At 41.0% G+C, this 13,663-nt stretch overlaps 1 protein-coding gene across 5 annotated transcripts in view; it reads left to right on the forward strand.

Annotated features, from left to right (window-relative positions):
• Positions 1 to 94: 94 nt before the first annotated feature.
• Positions 95 to 13,663, forward strand: part of SEC23IP (SEC23 interacting protein) — a 39,738-nt gene continuing 26,169 nt past the window's right edge. For all 5 annotated transcript variants that reach the window (XM_038578969.1, XM_038578968.1, XM_038578967.1 and 2 more), the window contains exons 1-6: positions 95 to 344; positions 4,054 to 4,586; positions 6,963 to 7,182; positions 8,004 to 8,197; positions 11,340 to 11,429; positions 12,950 to 13,070. In XM_038578969.1, coding sequence (XP_038434897.1) covers positions 182 to 344; positions 4,054 to 4,586; positions 6,963 to 7,182; positions 8,004 to 8,197; positions 11,340 to 11,429; positions 12,950 to 13,070 — 1,321 coding nt within the window. In that variant the 5' untranslated portion in view covers positions 95 to 181. The remainder of the gene's footprint in view (positions 345 to 4,053; positions 4,587 to 6,962; positions 7,183 to 8,003; positions 8,198 to 11,339; positions 11,430 to 12,949; positions 13,071 to 13,663) is intronic.

Genomic DNA, 13,663 nt, shown 5'->3' on the forward strand with positions numbered 1-13,663 from the left:
CCGCCATGTTGGTTTCTGGCGACGCTTTCCAGGGGAAGGGGAAGGCCGCTTCCTCAGCCTCCCGTTGTTCCGGGGCCTTGTGCGCAAGTGCGGAAGTGTGTTGGCCCGAGTGTGACCGGTTTCCGGCCGGGGGTGCCGCACCGGCTGCCAGGAGACGTGTAACGGACGGTGGGCCGCAGCCATGGCCGAGAGGAAACCTAACGGTGGTGGCGGCGCCGCGTCCACCTCCTCATCGGGCACTAACTTGCTCTTCTCCTCCTCGGCCACGGAATTCAGCTTCAACGTGCCCTTCATCCCAGTCACCCAGGCGGCCGCTGTCTCGGCCTCCTTGCTCCTGCCGGGAGGTAGTAGGGAGGTGGTGCGGGGATCCGGGGGGCCGCGGGGGGCGTGGGTCCCGGGCGTCGGGTGGGAGCTTTTCCGTCCGTCTCCATCCAACTCCGTGGGTTGGATGCCACGGCCATTAGCGGCCAGATTTGAGTGGCCCGGGAGCGCCGAGATGTCGGGGGCGGGGGCCGGATCCTGAGGCTCGCTCGTAGTCCAAGGAACCCTCTGTCCCGAGGGCTGGACTCTCCGCGGTGGCACTGGCACTGCCCAGATTTCTGTTGTGTCTGTAGTGGTGTGCCCGGTGCTTGCGGGGAACGCAAAGAAGTTAGTGCCCCGTAACTAGGCTGCAGTCGGGTATCTCCACCTGCCAAGTGGAGGCACAGAACGCAGCGCTTCGCTTTGTCTGGGAAGCTCTTTCTGGTCCTCCTTGGCCCCCACTTCTGTGCGCACCCCAGCTCATCCATTTCTTTGTTGTTGTCTAGGGGTGTTGCTTTTTCGTGGTTGCGGGACATAACCCAGAGCATGGTATTTAGGAGCGCAGACCGAGTTTCAGCCCTGGCTCTGCCAGGAATTAATTGCTGTAGGGCTTCAGGCATGTTACTTCCCCTCTCTGTGCTGCTTCGCTGTACCTATCTGGCCAGCCTCGTATAAGGCTGTAATGAGAGGCGGATTGGTTTTTGTGTCATGTTTGTGAAGGCCACGTATCTGCCTCTCTATTTGGACTGTGGCCTTCCTGCAGGTTTGCAGCTCCTGCTACAGTGTGTGCTAGAGTGCGTGCAGAGGAGGGGCTCAAGTAGTCGGTGGTACAGCGGAGGGCCTCGTATACCCTGCGGGGGAGTTTATGGTTCATCCTATAGGTTGTGCGGGAGCCTCAGGAGGACTTTAAGTTAACAAGGCAGTAAACTTAGAGGTATGTTTCAGAAAGACTGGAGCTTTCTGAAATTGCAGCGGAGGAAAGCTGACTGTAGCAAGAGTGGTCAGTCTGGTAGAGTGGATGGCACTCTAGCCCTAGCCAGCCACGTTGGGCATGAGGACCAGGGATGAGAGGTGAGAGATTTTTTTAGTCTATAAATTGTTTGACTTAGTAACTCACTGGAGGTCATACTGTCGGCACTGTCAGCGTGCTTCTCTTCTTTCAGTTTTTTTAGCCCAAAGCCCTGGCTCCTTAGCTGGCATATAATGAATACCATGTACATGTTTCTTTATTACTTTTTTTAAAAGATTTTTAAAAAAGATTTTATTTATTTATTCATGATAGAGAGAGAGAGAGAGAGAGGCAGAGACACTGGCAGAGGGAGAAGCAGGGAGCCCGACACGGGACTTGATTCCGGGACTCCAAGATCACGCCCTGGGCCAAAGGCAGGTGCTAAACCGCTGAGCCACCCAGGGATCCCCCCCCCCTTTTTTTTTTAAAGATTTTATTTATTTATTTGAGAGAGAAAGAGACAGCATGAGCGGGGGGGGGGGGGGGCTGAGAGAGAGAGAGAAAAGGACTCCCTGCTGAGATCATGATCTGAGCCGAAGGCAGACGTGTGAAACCAACTGAGCCACCCAGGTGCCCCTGTGTACATGTTTCTTGAATGTGTATCTGAAGGATTGAATGAAGGGATTGAGAAATGACGAGAGTGGGGGAGCCTAAGAGACGATGTTTTGATTTGAGTGTCTGGATGGATGTTGGCAGACATCTGTTGAGCCAGGTAGTAAAAGAAGCACAGGAAGGGGGATGGTTAAGGTGATACATTCATTTTCAGGCTTACCGAGTTTGAGGTGTATGTGGCTGTGTCTGCCAAAAGTTTGAGGAAGCAGTTGAGTAATAGATTCTGGAACACATGAGAGCAGTCTCGGTTTGAGACAGAGTTGGGAGTGTCACGAGTGTACAAGTGCTCATTAAAGTTGTGAGTGTCTTTTACCAAATGTGTCCACGTGTAATTAGAGAGTGCTCCTGAGGGGTGCTGGCAGCATTTTGAGATCAGCATTCCATTTACAATTGATGCTAAGTAGAAAAAAGTTTCTTGGATCAAGCTGATCCAAAGGACAAAGGATACCACAGAGGTTTTTTCCCATTCCATGTTTTTAGTGTTGAGAGATGAACTGAGAAATAAAACAAGTGAAGTCCAGGTAGATGAAAAGAGAGAGTGGGCACTGGAAATGTTACCAAAAAGGGGAATAGAACCTCCTTTGTGCAGGAGGTGATATTTTTAGTTACAAAGAAACAACTGAGAAAAGTATTTAGTGGAGTATCTTAGTTAAATTGATATGTGAGAAATATAATGGAGTAACAGAGAAGCTCAAGCCAGAATCACTGTTGAGTCCAGTGGCCTTCTTCCGCCGAGGTCAAGAAGGATTCTGAAGCTTGAAAGAAGGCCAGTCGGACAAGGATCACAGTGTACTGTCTGCTGGGTGTGGGTCCTCTGTTTACTGCTTCTAGCAGTAGGAGATAAGAGGGAATGAGACTGGAGAAGGAAAAGATTAGGAAGAGGAAAGTTTCTACAGGCTAAGGCTTATAAAAAGCTTAGGAAGAGCAGGCTGGACTTTTGAGGCCGAATAGAGGGAAAATCCTTTTATTTTACAACTTGGTTACAGAAGAGAAGATAATTTGATGTTGATAATACTTGCAGTGAAGATCAGTTTGGGCAAAGGGAAGTGATGAGAACTTCGGTTAGAAAATAACTTTTTTCATGATTTGGCATTCTCTAATGACTAGTTATCTGGTTGTGTTACTGTGTGAATTTAGGGATGGCAATTAATGGTTGACCTACTTTGCCTTGGGAATACAAATACTGCATGTTCATTTGTACAATGAATGCTTTGTAGCTAAGAGCCCTGACACACCCCTTCTTGTCGATAGAGTCATATCTGTACTTAAATTTCTTGTTACTGTAGAAGTAAAATTACGTGTATTTTGGTAATGGAATAATATTTGAATTATTTTTTACCAGGAAAAAATTCAAAATGAGATTTAAAAATAGGTACAGATTTTGTTTTTGAAGATTTTATTTATTTATTCATGAGACACACAGAGAGAAAGGCAGAGACACAGGCAGAGAGAGGAGAAGCAGGCTCCATGCAGGGAGCCCGATGTGGGACTCGATCCCGGGACTCCAGGATCACACCCTGGGCCAAAGGCAGAAGCTCAGCCACTGAGCCACCCAGGCATCCCAGATTTTGTTTTTGAAAATATCCTCATACGGGATCCCTGGGTGGCTCAGCAGTTTAGCGCCTGCCTTTGGCCCAGGGCGTGATCCTGGAGACCCGGGATCGAGTCCCATGTCGGGCTCCCGGCATGGAGCCTGCTTCTCCCTCTGCCTGTGTCTCTGCCTCTCTCGCTCTGTGTCTCTCATGAATAAATAAATAGAATCTTAAAAAAAAAAAAAAAGAAAATATCCTCATACAAATATGTATAATTTATGTATATTGACAAAATAAATATGTAACTATTTATGTTTGTTAAAAAATATAAAAATTCATGTACCAAATTGTTAACAGTGATTGGGAGGTGGGCTTATGGATGAATTCTAATTTTTCCATTCTTTTGTTGTTTCTTATTCATATTCTCTAGTTTTTCATTTCAAAGAAAAAGGTTTTCTTTTGTTTTTGTTTTTTTTTTTCCAGTAGTGCAGAAATAGAACAATGAAATGAAAGATACAGTTGCTAGATCTGCCATATAGGATCATATCTGCAGAACAATAGACTATCCTTTAAAGTGTTTGCTCTCTGGTTCCCTTTCAGAGGATTCCACAGATGTTGGTGAGGAGGACAGCTTCCTTGGTCAGACTTCTGCTCACACATCTACCCCACAGACATTTAGTTACTTCTCTCAGGTATCAAGCAGTAGTGATCCTTTTGGGAATATTGGACAGTCACCGTTAACGACTGTGGCAACATCAGCTGGACATTCAGCATTCTCCAAGTCCCCAGCTGCTCTCCCTTTCACAACCGGATCCCAAGATGTGTTGAATGCATGTTCACCATCCATTTCGAAGGCTCAGTATGGTGCTCCACCTTCTTCACAGATGGGAATGAATACTTATCTGCCTTCTCAGCCGAGTAGTCTCCCTCCTTCCAATTTTGGGAGCCCACCGCAAGGAACACCCCAACAGGGACATAATCCGTATCGTCATACCCCTGTGAGCAGCCGGGCTAATCCTTATATTGCACCACCACAGCTGCAACAGTGCCATACACAAGGTCATCCCACCCATCCTCCACCCCCCGGACCCCCTGTTCAGATGTACCAGATGCCTGTAGGATCTCTGCCACCGGTAAGGAAACATGTGTTTATATCCTAGCTATTCACTGTGATTTTTTTTTTTTTTTTAAGATTTTATTTATTCATGAGAGACACACAGAGAGAGGCAAAGACATAGGCAGAGGGAGAAGCAGGCTCCCTGTGGGGAGCCGTATGTGGGACTTGATCCCAGGACCCTGGGATCACGACCTGAGCTGAAGGCAGATGCTCAACCACTGAGCCACCCAGGTGCCCTCACTGTGATTTTTTATTTTTCTCTCAGCTTATGTTTTTAAAATCACTGCACTTTTTTTTTGCAAGACACACACACACAGAGAGAGAGAGAGAGAGAGAGAGAGAGAGATCGGCAGAGACACAGGCCAAGGGAGAAGCAGGCTCCATGCAGGGAGCCCGACGTGGGACTCGATCCTGGGTCTCCAGGATCACACCCTGGGCCGCAGGCGGCGCTATACTGCTGAGCCACCTGGGCTGCCCAAACACTGCACTTTTAATAACCAATGTGATGACAAACTATTTTCAGAGGGCATTTTTTGTAAGCTATGTGCTTTGAAGTAAACGTTCGTTTAAAGGTAGCTCATCAAATGGTTCATGTATTAGTTTATATTCTCAGTTTATGGAAGGTAGTACTTGATTTTAATGAATTAACTACATGTTAGTTATTTCCAGATTTTAGTGTAAGATGCCAATAATGTCTTCTGGGGATATGTGAGAGTTCAAGCAGTTATTAACAGACTGCCGGGATCCCTGGGTGGCGCAACAGTTTAGCGCCTGCCTTTGGCCCAGGGCGCGATCCTGGAGACCCGGGATCGAATCCCACGTTGGGCTCCCAGTGCATGGAGCCTGCTTCTCCCTCTGCCTGTGTCTCTGCCTCTCTCTGTGTGTGTGTGTGTGACTATCATAAATAAATAAAAAATTAAAAAAAAAATAAATCTTTAAAAAAAAACAGACTGCCAATTTCTCATTTTTTAATTATCCTGTTCAATCAAAACATTCAATTACAGAGACTAAAATTCATTATTCCAATTTGAATTTCTTTTATTTACATTATGAAATTTGGATCTGGACAGTCAGACTCTATCTCAGGAGGGTGATTGAACAACATTTGCATTGGGTAAATTTTATGAAATTCCCTTATGCTCTTTTCCCAGCTAATTGTTCAATTAGCTTCAATTAGCTAATAGTTTAATTAGCTAATAGTTCAATTAGCTAATAGGTTCAATTAGCGCCTGCCTTTGGCCCAGGGCGCGATCCTGGAGACCCAGGATCGAATCCCACGTCGGGCTCCCGGTGCATGGAGCCTGCTTCTCCCTCTGCCTGTGTCTCTGCCTCTCTCTCTCTCTCTGTGTGACTATCATAAATAAATAAAAATTTAAAAAAAAAAAAAAAGAGAAAAGAAGGTTGCAAAAAATAAAAACAGCACCCCAGCACCTTAACCTATATTTACCTGTCATTAACCTTTTACCCCATTTGTTCTGTCACTGTGAACATGTGTTCTCACACACATTTGGGCATCCTCTCTCTCCTGTTCTCACTGTGTTATCTGCAGTTATTTTGGGAAACACTTGGTTAGTAGAATACATGATGACTCTTTACTCCTAAGTATTCTTGTGTGTATTTCCTAAGAATAAGAAAGTTCTTTAACATAACCACAGTACAGTTAACCTCAGTAACTTTAGCATTGATACAGCATCCCAAAATGACTTTCAATTAAAAATGTTTAAAATAATTGTATTCTGATTTTAGAATTATTTCCAGTGTAGAAAATTTGAAAAATGCAGAATAGCCAAATAATTAAAGATTGTCCCTCAAATAACCCCTTTTTTCATTTTGTTCTGTGTCTTTTTTATATTTTAGACAAATGTATTTCTGTGAACATTTTATAGGTGTTAAGATTATTTTCTAAAATTATTTTTAATAGTTCTAGAGAATTCCAACAGTTAAGTAACTTAATCAGGTCTCTGTTAGACATTTAGATTGTGTCCAGTGATTTTCTATTATAAATGACCTTTTGTGTACATCTTTGTAGGTAAATTTTTACTTGTTTCTTAATTACATCTTTAGGTTGAGTTCTTAGAAGTGGCCAGGTCAAGAAATGTACAAGTTATAAAGATGAACTAAATTGTAGAAGACATAACTGCTAGATTCATTTCTGTGAAGGTATTGGTTTACTTTGCCATCGATGTGAGAAAGCCCAGATTACTTTAACACTGGTGTTGGGCTTTGTTAGGTTTTTTAAAAATTTGAGTTGCTTTAAGGCCTAATTATTAATCTAAATGGTTGTCTAGAAATATGTGTAGGGTAATCATTGCAAACATCCCTTTGGGTCTGAGGCGTACATGGAATTTTTTTTGGACTAATGTCATAGTCCTAATTTTTTTGCATCCTTCAGATTCCTCCTTCAGTGCCATCAGGGTTGAGCCCTCCAACGCAACAGCAGGCACTTGCTAGACCTGCAGGTCCCTCTGTGCACGCGCCACCTTTTCTACTTCAGAACCAGTACGAACCTGTTCAGCCCCATTGGTTTTACTGCAAGGAGGTAGAATACAAACAGCTATGGATGCCTTTCAGTGTGTTTGACTCTTTGAATCTTGAAGAAATCTATAATTCAGGTAAGCACTGATTATGCATCGCCTGCATTTGATTTTAGGACGAGAAGAAGTAAAGAGTGATTTATCCATGGCTCGCTTTTTGTGTGTGTCAGATTCCTTAGTCCTGGTGGACTCCACCAGACTATACCTTAAGATAATGATATAAATGTACGTCCTGAGTTATTAGAGCAAGGTTTTTAAGGAAGTGTTTTAATAATTTTCTTCTTTGTTTAAAGGTATTTTAGATTAGAGAAATAGAGTAGTTCCTATAAGGTGGGTGTCAATTTTCGTTATTTCCCTTATTCGTTTATAGTTACGGGCATTTATAAAACATCTTCTTTGGAACTCTTGTTCCTGAAGACGCTCTGAAAAGTGTTCTATGATCAGGTGAGTTTTGGCAGCGATTTCACTCCACGTACCTTTTTGAGGTAGTGCACTGGAGTGTGTGAAGGTATTGAGATTGGAGTGTAGAGAATATGTGTTTGTGTTTATCCTGATGATATTTCATCATGGGATGTAACAATCACTTGTTAGTACCCTCTAGAAACATATTTCATGGAGCATTGCTGCTTTGATGAAAAAATGGAAACCCACCAGTTACTTGAATGATTTTATGATTTTTTTTTCATGATCATGTTTTAAAGCTTCACTGTGGCTATTTTTTCTTCACTTAAGAAGAGTCCTAATTTTGAGCAGCACAAATTGATCATAAACTTCTATTTTTAAACAAAAATGGGCTTAGTTCTTTGTCTTTTAGGATCAGCCAGTCACCATATTCATTATTTATTACTCTTAAACATCTCTTGTAACTGTTGGGTTAAAATGTGGATTTTATACTCCAGTCCAGCCAGATCCCGAGAGCGTCGTTCTAGGCACGGATGGAGGGCGCTATGATGTTTATCTCTATGATCGAGTAAGGAAGGCCGTGTACTGGGAGGAGGAGCCCGCTGAAGTGAGACGCTGTACTTGGTTTTACAAAGGGGACACAGACAGCAGATTTATTCCCTATACAGAGGAGTTCAGTGAAAAATTAGAGGTATGTGGGCTTTATTCCTTTTTTAAAAAAAAAAATTATTCATGAGAGACACAGAGAGGCAGAGACACAGGCGGAGAGAGTAGCAGGCTCCATGCAGGGAGCTCGATGCGAACTTGATCCCCGGACTCCAGGATCGTGCCCTACGCCGAAGGCAAGTGCTTAGCTAATGAGCCACCCAGGTGACCTTGGGCTTTATTCCTTTATGCTTTTCTTTAAAAAACATAGGCTATAGCATATAGTCTAAGTATAAAGTCTAAGCAGTATCTAAAAGTATTCACTTTATCTCAGTTGTATTTGATTACAAATGGGTGACACTGGCTTTGAGGGTGGGAGAGCTACCTACTGACCATCTCAATAACACATGGCTGTTCTTAACCGAGGGAGATCTTAGCTCCTCTTCAGCCTCTTTCATGATGCTGAGACCAGATCAGGGAAGATGCAGAGGAGGTTAAGAAGTGAAAAAACCAATGAGAAGAGAAGCAGACATATTTCTCAATATTTTGTAGGTGATCCTGTCCTATGAGAGCACTGAGACAAGAGTTGGAAATAGAAAAACACCTATTTGATGATGACATGATTATCTATATAGAAAGTCAGGAGAACTTTTACAAATATCAGTAGCACAAGTCTGGATATAAAATCAACACACACAGAGTTAATGGTATTCCTGTGCAATAGAAATAACTAACTGGGGGTGCTGTTGGTTGGCCCAGGTGGGAGAGTGCGTGACTCTTGATCTCAGGGTTGTGAGTTTGAGCCCCATGTTGGACATGGAGCCTACATTAAAAAAAGAAAGAAATAACTAGCACCCATTTAAAAAAAAAAAAAAAAAAAAAGATGCTATTTATAACACTAACAAAACCATAGGCTGAGTAGGAAAAGGTCTGACAAATACCTACATGAACTTGTGGAGGAAAACTATGAAACAGAATTAAAGGAAATAAAAGATGATCTCAAGAAATGGAGCTAAATATGTTCACAGATGCACAGTTAGGATGTCAGTTCTTTCCAAGTTATTTTATAAATTTTATGTAATCCCAATCAAAATCACATCAGAGTTTTTAAGGTAAAATTTGTAAACTCCTCTGAATTTTATATGGAAGGGTCAAAGTATCAAGAATAACCAAGACTGGGATCCCTGGGTGGCTCAGCAGTTGAGCGTCTGCCTTAGGCTCAGGTTGTGATTCCCTGGTCCTGGGATCAAGTCCTGCATCGGGTTTCCTGAAGGGAGCCCGCTTCTCCCTCTGCCTATGTCTCTGCCTCTCTCTCTCTCTGTGTCTCATGAATGAATAGAATCTTAAAAAAAAGAAAAAAGAAAAAAGAATAAGCTGTTAGAAGAATGGCATGTGGAAACTTGCTCTACCAGACAACATTTATTTTAAAGCTATGGATTGAAAGGGAATATGAAAAAGTGCAAATAATTCTTAAGATGAGGGCAGCCCTGGTGGCGCAGCGGTTTAGCGCCGCCTGCAGCCCAGGGTGTGATCCTGGAGACCCGGGATCGAGTCCCACGTCCATCTCTCTGTGTGGTGCCTGCTTCTCCCTCTGCCTGTGTCTCTGCCTCACTCTCTCTCTCTCTGTCTCTATGAATTAATAAAATAAAATATTTAAAAAAAAATTCTTAAGATGATAAAACTTCTTTTCCTTTAAACATTTTTATTTGTATTCCTGCTTTTAATAATTATAAATATGGTAAAAATTACAAAAAGCCAGGTGAGGAAGAGTCAAAGGGATAGAGGCTGTTGGAGAGGAATCATTAATCAGTGTTTGGGAGACAAAAAGAAATTAATCTATTTTGACATGATTGTCAGATAACTGTTGTTAATAATTAAAAAAAACACACACACACACAAAAATAACTTTGGACAGTGGATGTGCTAGTTTACTTCATCTTGTGTCTCTCTCCAAGAGGCCCTCAGACCTTTTTTTTTCCTTGTTGTAAGTAGAATACTCTGTCTGGAGGAAGAGTAAGAAAATGGTTCAATAGTCAGGTCTTTTTATTTTTTTTTAAAGGTTTTATTTATTTGAAAGAGAGGGAGAGAGAGCACAAGCAGGGGGAGCATCAGGGAGAGGGAGAAGCAGGCTCCCCACTGAGCAGGAAGCCCAATGTGGGGCTCAATCCCAGGACCTGGAATCATGACCTGAGTGGAAGGTGATGCTTCATTGACTGAGCCACCCAGGAGCTCCTCAACAGTCATGTCTTTGGAGTTGGAAAGTTGAGGGTGGGAGTGAACTGCAGTTCTGCCGTTGCTAGTTTACAGTGTGTAATGTCATGTAGCTGTGAACTTAAAATGTCTAATAGGGGTTGAGTGTGTCCTCCTTTCCACCCTCCGAAAGATATGTTGAAGTCCTAACCTCTAGTGCCTCTGAATATGATCTTACCTGGAAATAGGATGCTTGCAGATATAATTAGTTAAGATGAGATCATTCTGGAGAAGGGTGGGCCCCTAATCCAGTAGGACTTGATGTCATACTGTGTAAAAATAGAGAATGGGAGTGTTGCGACTATAAGCAAGGAACACTAAAGATTGCTGGTAAACCATCAGAAACTTGGAAGAGGCAAGGAAGGAGTTCCCTATAGGTTTCTGAGGGACATAGCCCCACTTACACTTGACTTCAGACTTCTAGCCCCCAAAACTGTGAGATAATAACATTTCTGTTGTTAGAAGCCATTCAGTTTGGGACGCCTTGGGTGGCTCAATGGTTGAGTGTCTGCCTTCTGCTTGGGATGTGATCCCGAGGTCCTGGGATTGAGTTCTGCATTGGGCTCCCCATGGTGAGTTTGCTTCTCCTTCTGCCTATGTCTCTCTGCCTCTCTCTCTCTCTCATGAATAAATAAATAAATCTTAAAAAAAAAAAAAAAAAGCCATTCAGTTTGTGGTACTTTCGGACAGCAGCCTTAGGAAATAATAGGCTTTGTAAACCTTTGTTTTCTTTTCTATATAATGGGTATAGTCTTATTTAGGAGTGTTGAGAGGAATTAATTAAATGAGGTAATAATGTGTATAAAGTGACTGACAAGTGTGTTAATACATGACAGCTGCTGTTACATTATTTTTATTGTCATTGTGTTATACTTTCACACTTTTTCTCAATGTGGTATAGATTTGTCTTACTGGATTATTTGTTTCCATTATTTTAGGCTGAATATAAAAAAGCAGTGACCACGAATCAGTGGCACCGTAGATTAGAATTCCCAAGTGGAGAAACAATCGTTATGCACAATCCAAAGGTAATGTTATTGTTTAAGATATTAAAATATTAGGTTCATTTTATTAATTATTTTGGTGAATGTGGTTGATAAAAAATGTTCATTTTAATTAACTTCTGTAGGGATATATTTATAACAATTGCATGGTTTTTAAAAGCTTACTATAGTTCACATTGATCATAGAAACAAAAATTAAATTTTTCTCATGAAGTTTCTGTTTATGGCAGCGTATTAACTGAAGCTTAGTATGCACCATTGAAGTTGCTTGACAAATGTTTGCACTTGATCAGAGGTCGGCAGGCTTTTTCTGTAAAGGGCCAGAGAGTAAATATTTAATTCTTCGTAGGCTGTGTGATCTCTGCTGCAGCTGTCAGCTCTGCCACTGTAGCCTGAGAGCAGCTGCAGATAATATATAAACTGGTGGGTGTGTCTATTGCAGTAAAACTTTATTTATAAAGGTCGTGGCTCAGAGTTGGCTTGCAGGCCATAGTTTGTCCCCCCTACCCTTGATAATGGTTTGTTTCCACTTTTAAAGATATGTCCTTCCTTTTCTTAATTTGTATTGTCTCTACAAACTTTTTTTTTTTTTTTTTTTAAGATAGTGATTAGGGGTGTTCTTTCATTTCCCATACTTGATATCTTTGAGTTCCAGATTCCTCACTTGTAATAGGTACCTCCCAGGGTCTTATTTCAGATAAAATGAAGTAATTTATACAGAAACATCCAGCATAATGCTTGGCATACAGTAATTTTTCAGAACATAGACTATTTATTTATTTTAGAGAAGTATACAAGAAAAAATTAATTTTAATCTTACCACTTCTGTAGTCCTTATTGATACTGAAATAAGTAAAAATCTTTATATGTCAACAAAATTTAAACAGTATAAAGAAATAAAATAAAAAACAAAAGCCTCTTCTGCATTTCCCATTTCTCCTGATGGTAACTACTTTTTACCTCTTGTTTTTCATTTTTTTTTTTTTGATGCATATACAAAAATTTTGCATACCATCTTGTATGCCTCTTTTTTTTTAAAGAAAAATTTCTGCGTGACATGGGACTAAATTAAGCTGATTTATAACAAAATACATGTTTTCTTAAAAAGTGGTGGGTAAAACAGTTTTTGGCATTGAAATTGAATTTGTAAATTAATTGGGAATCTTGTTATTCAAAGGATTATGCCTTAAATATTTTTGTAAGACAAAGATTTCTCCATTCTAGGTAATTTTCCTTATTTCTTATGTGTAAACCTGGATTTTTATGTTATATTTTTAAAACCAAGATATATTACTTCTGATTTAGTTGCGGTATTTTCTAGTATAAGCATTGGAAATAACGATATTGATTTGCCTAGTTTTAACGGTTAATGAACACTAGTAGGACTGTTAAAGAAATTGTTTTGGGAGAACAATATAACACTTGATTTGTCAACTATTTATATTATGAAGTAGTTTATTACGTATTGAAATAAATTATTTAGCCTGTAATGGAAATAGTCTTGGTCCTGAACTCTGTCATAATCCTTCTGTCGTGTCTTGAAGGTTATTGTCCAGTTCCAGCCTTCATCGGTACCAGATGAATGGGGAACCACACAAGATGGACAGACAAGGCCCAGGGTTGTAAAGCGTGGGATTGATGATAACCTTGATGAGATTCCTGATGGTGTGTATCGCTTCCTAAGGGCCAAGGTCATTTTTAGACTCCTCTCTTTCAGCATCATTTTTTAGAATGATGAAAAAGGAAGCAATTATTAGGACTACCTGCCATAGCATTCAGAAATCAGGCAGGTTGGCACATATCTTTCTTTTACTTCTATTACTTTTATATCTGTTTATTTCTAAATACAGAATTCTGTTGAAGATCTACAAACCATGTGACATGGATTCTAAAATATGTATTGTTGTGAACAAGCACTTTGCTGGTTGAAACTAGGCTCTTGGCAATATTTTTGGACCTTTGTGGTCATGTCTCATGTTTGTATTACTGTAGTGCAGAAGATGGCAAACTTTTTCTGTTAAGGGCTAAATAGTAAATGTTTCAGGCTATATGGACTTTGCTGCATCTGTATTCAACTCTGCCATTGTAGTGTGGAAGTATCTGTACGTAGTATGTAAACAAATGAGCATAGCCATGTTCCATTAAAGCTTTATAAAAAACAGGCCCATTTGGCCAATGCCTACTCCAGTGTATGTGCTTTGATCTCTCCCGTTACACCATTTAAAATACAGATTTGATTTGATTTGATTTGATTTATT

This window comes from Canis lupus, chromosome 28, assembly GCF_011100685.1.
Source record: "Canis lupus familiaris isolate Mischka breed German Shepherd chromosome 28, alternate assembly UU_Cfam_GSD_1.0, whole genome shotgun sequence".
Lineage (NCBI taxonomy): Eukaryota > Metazoa > Chordata > Mammalia > Carnivora > Canidae > Canis > Canis lupus.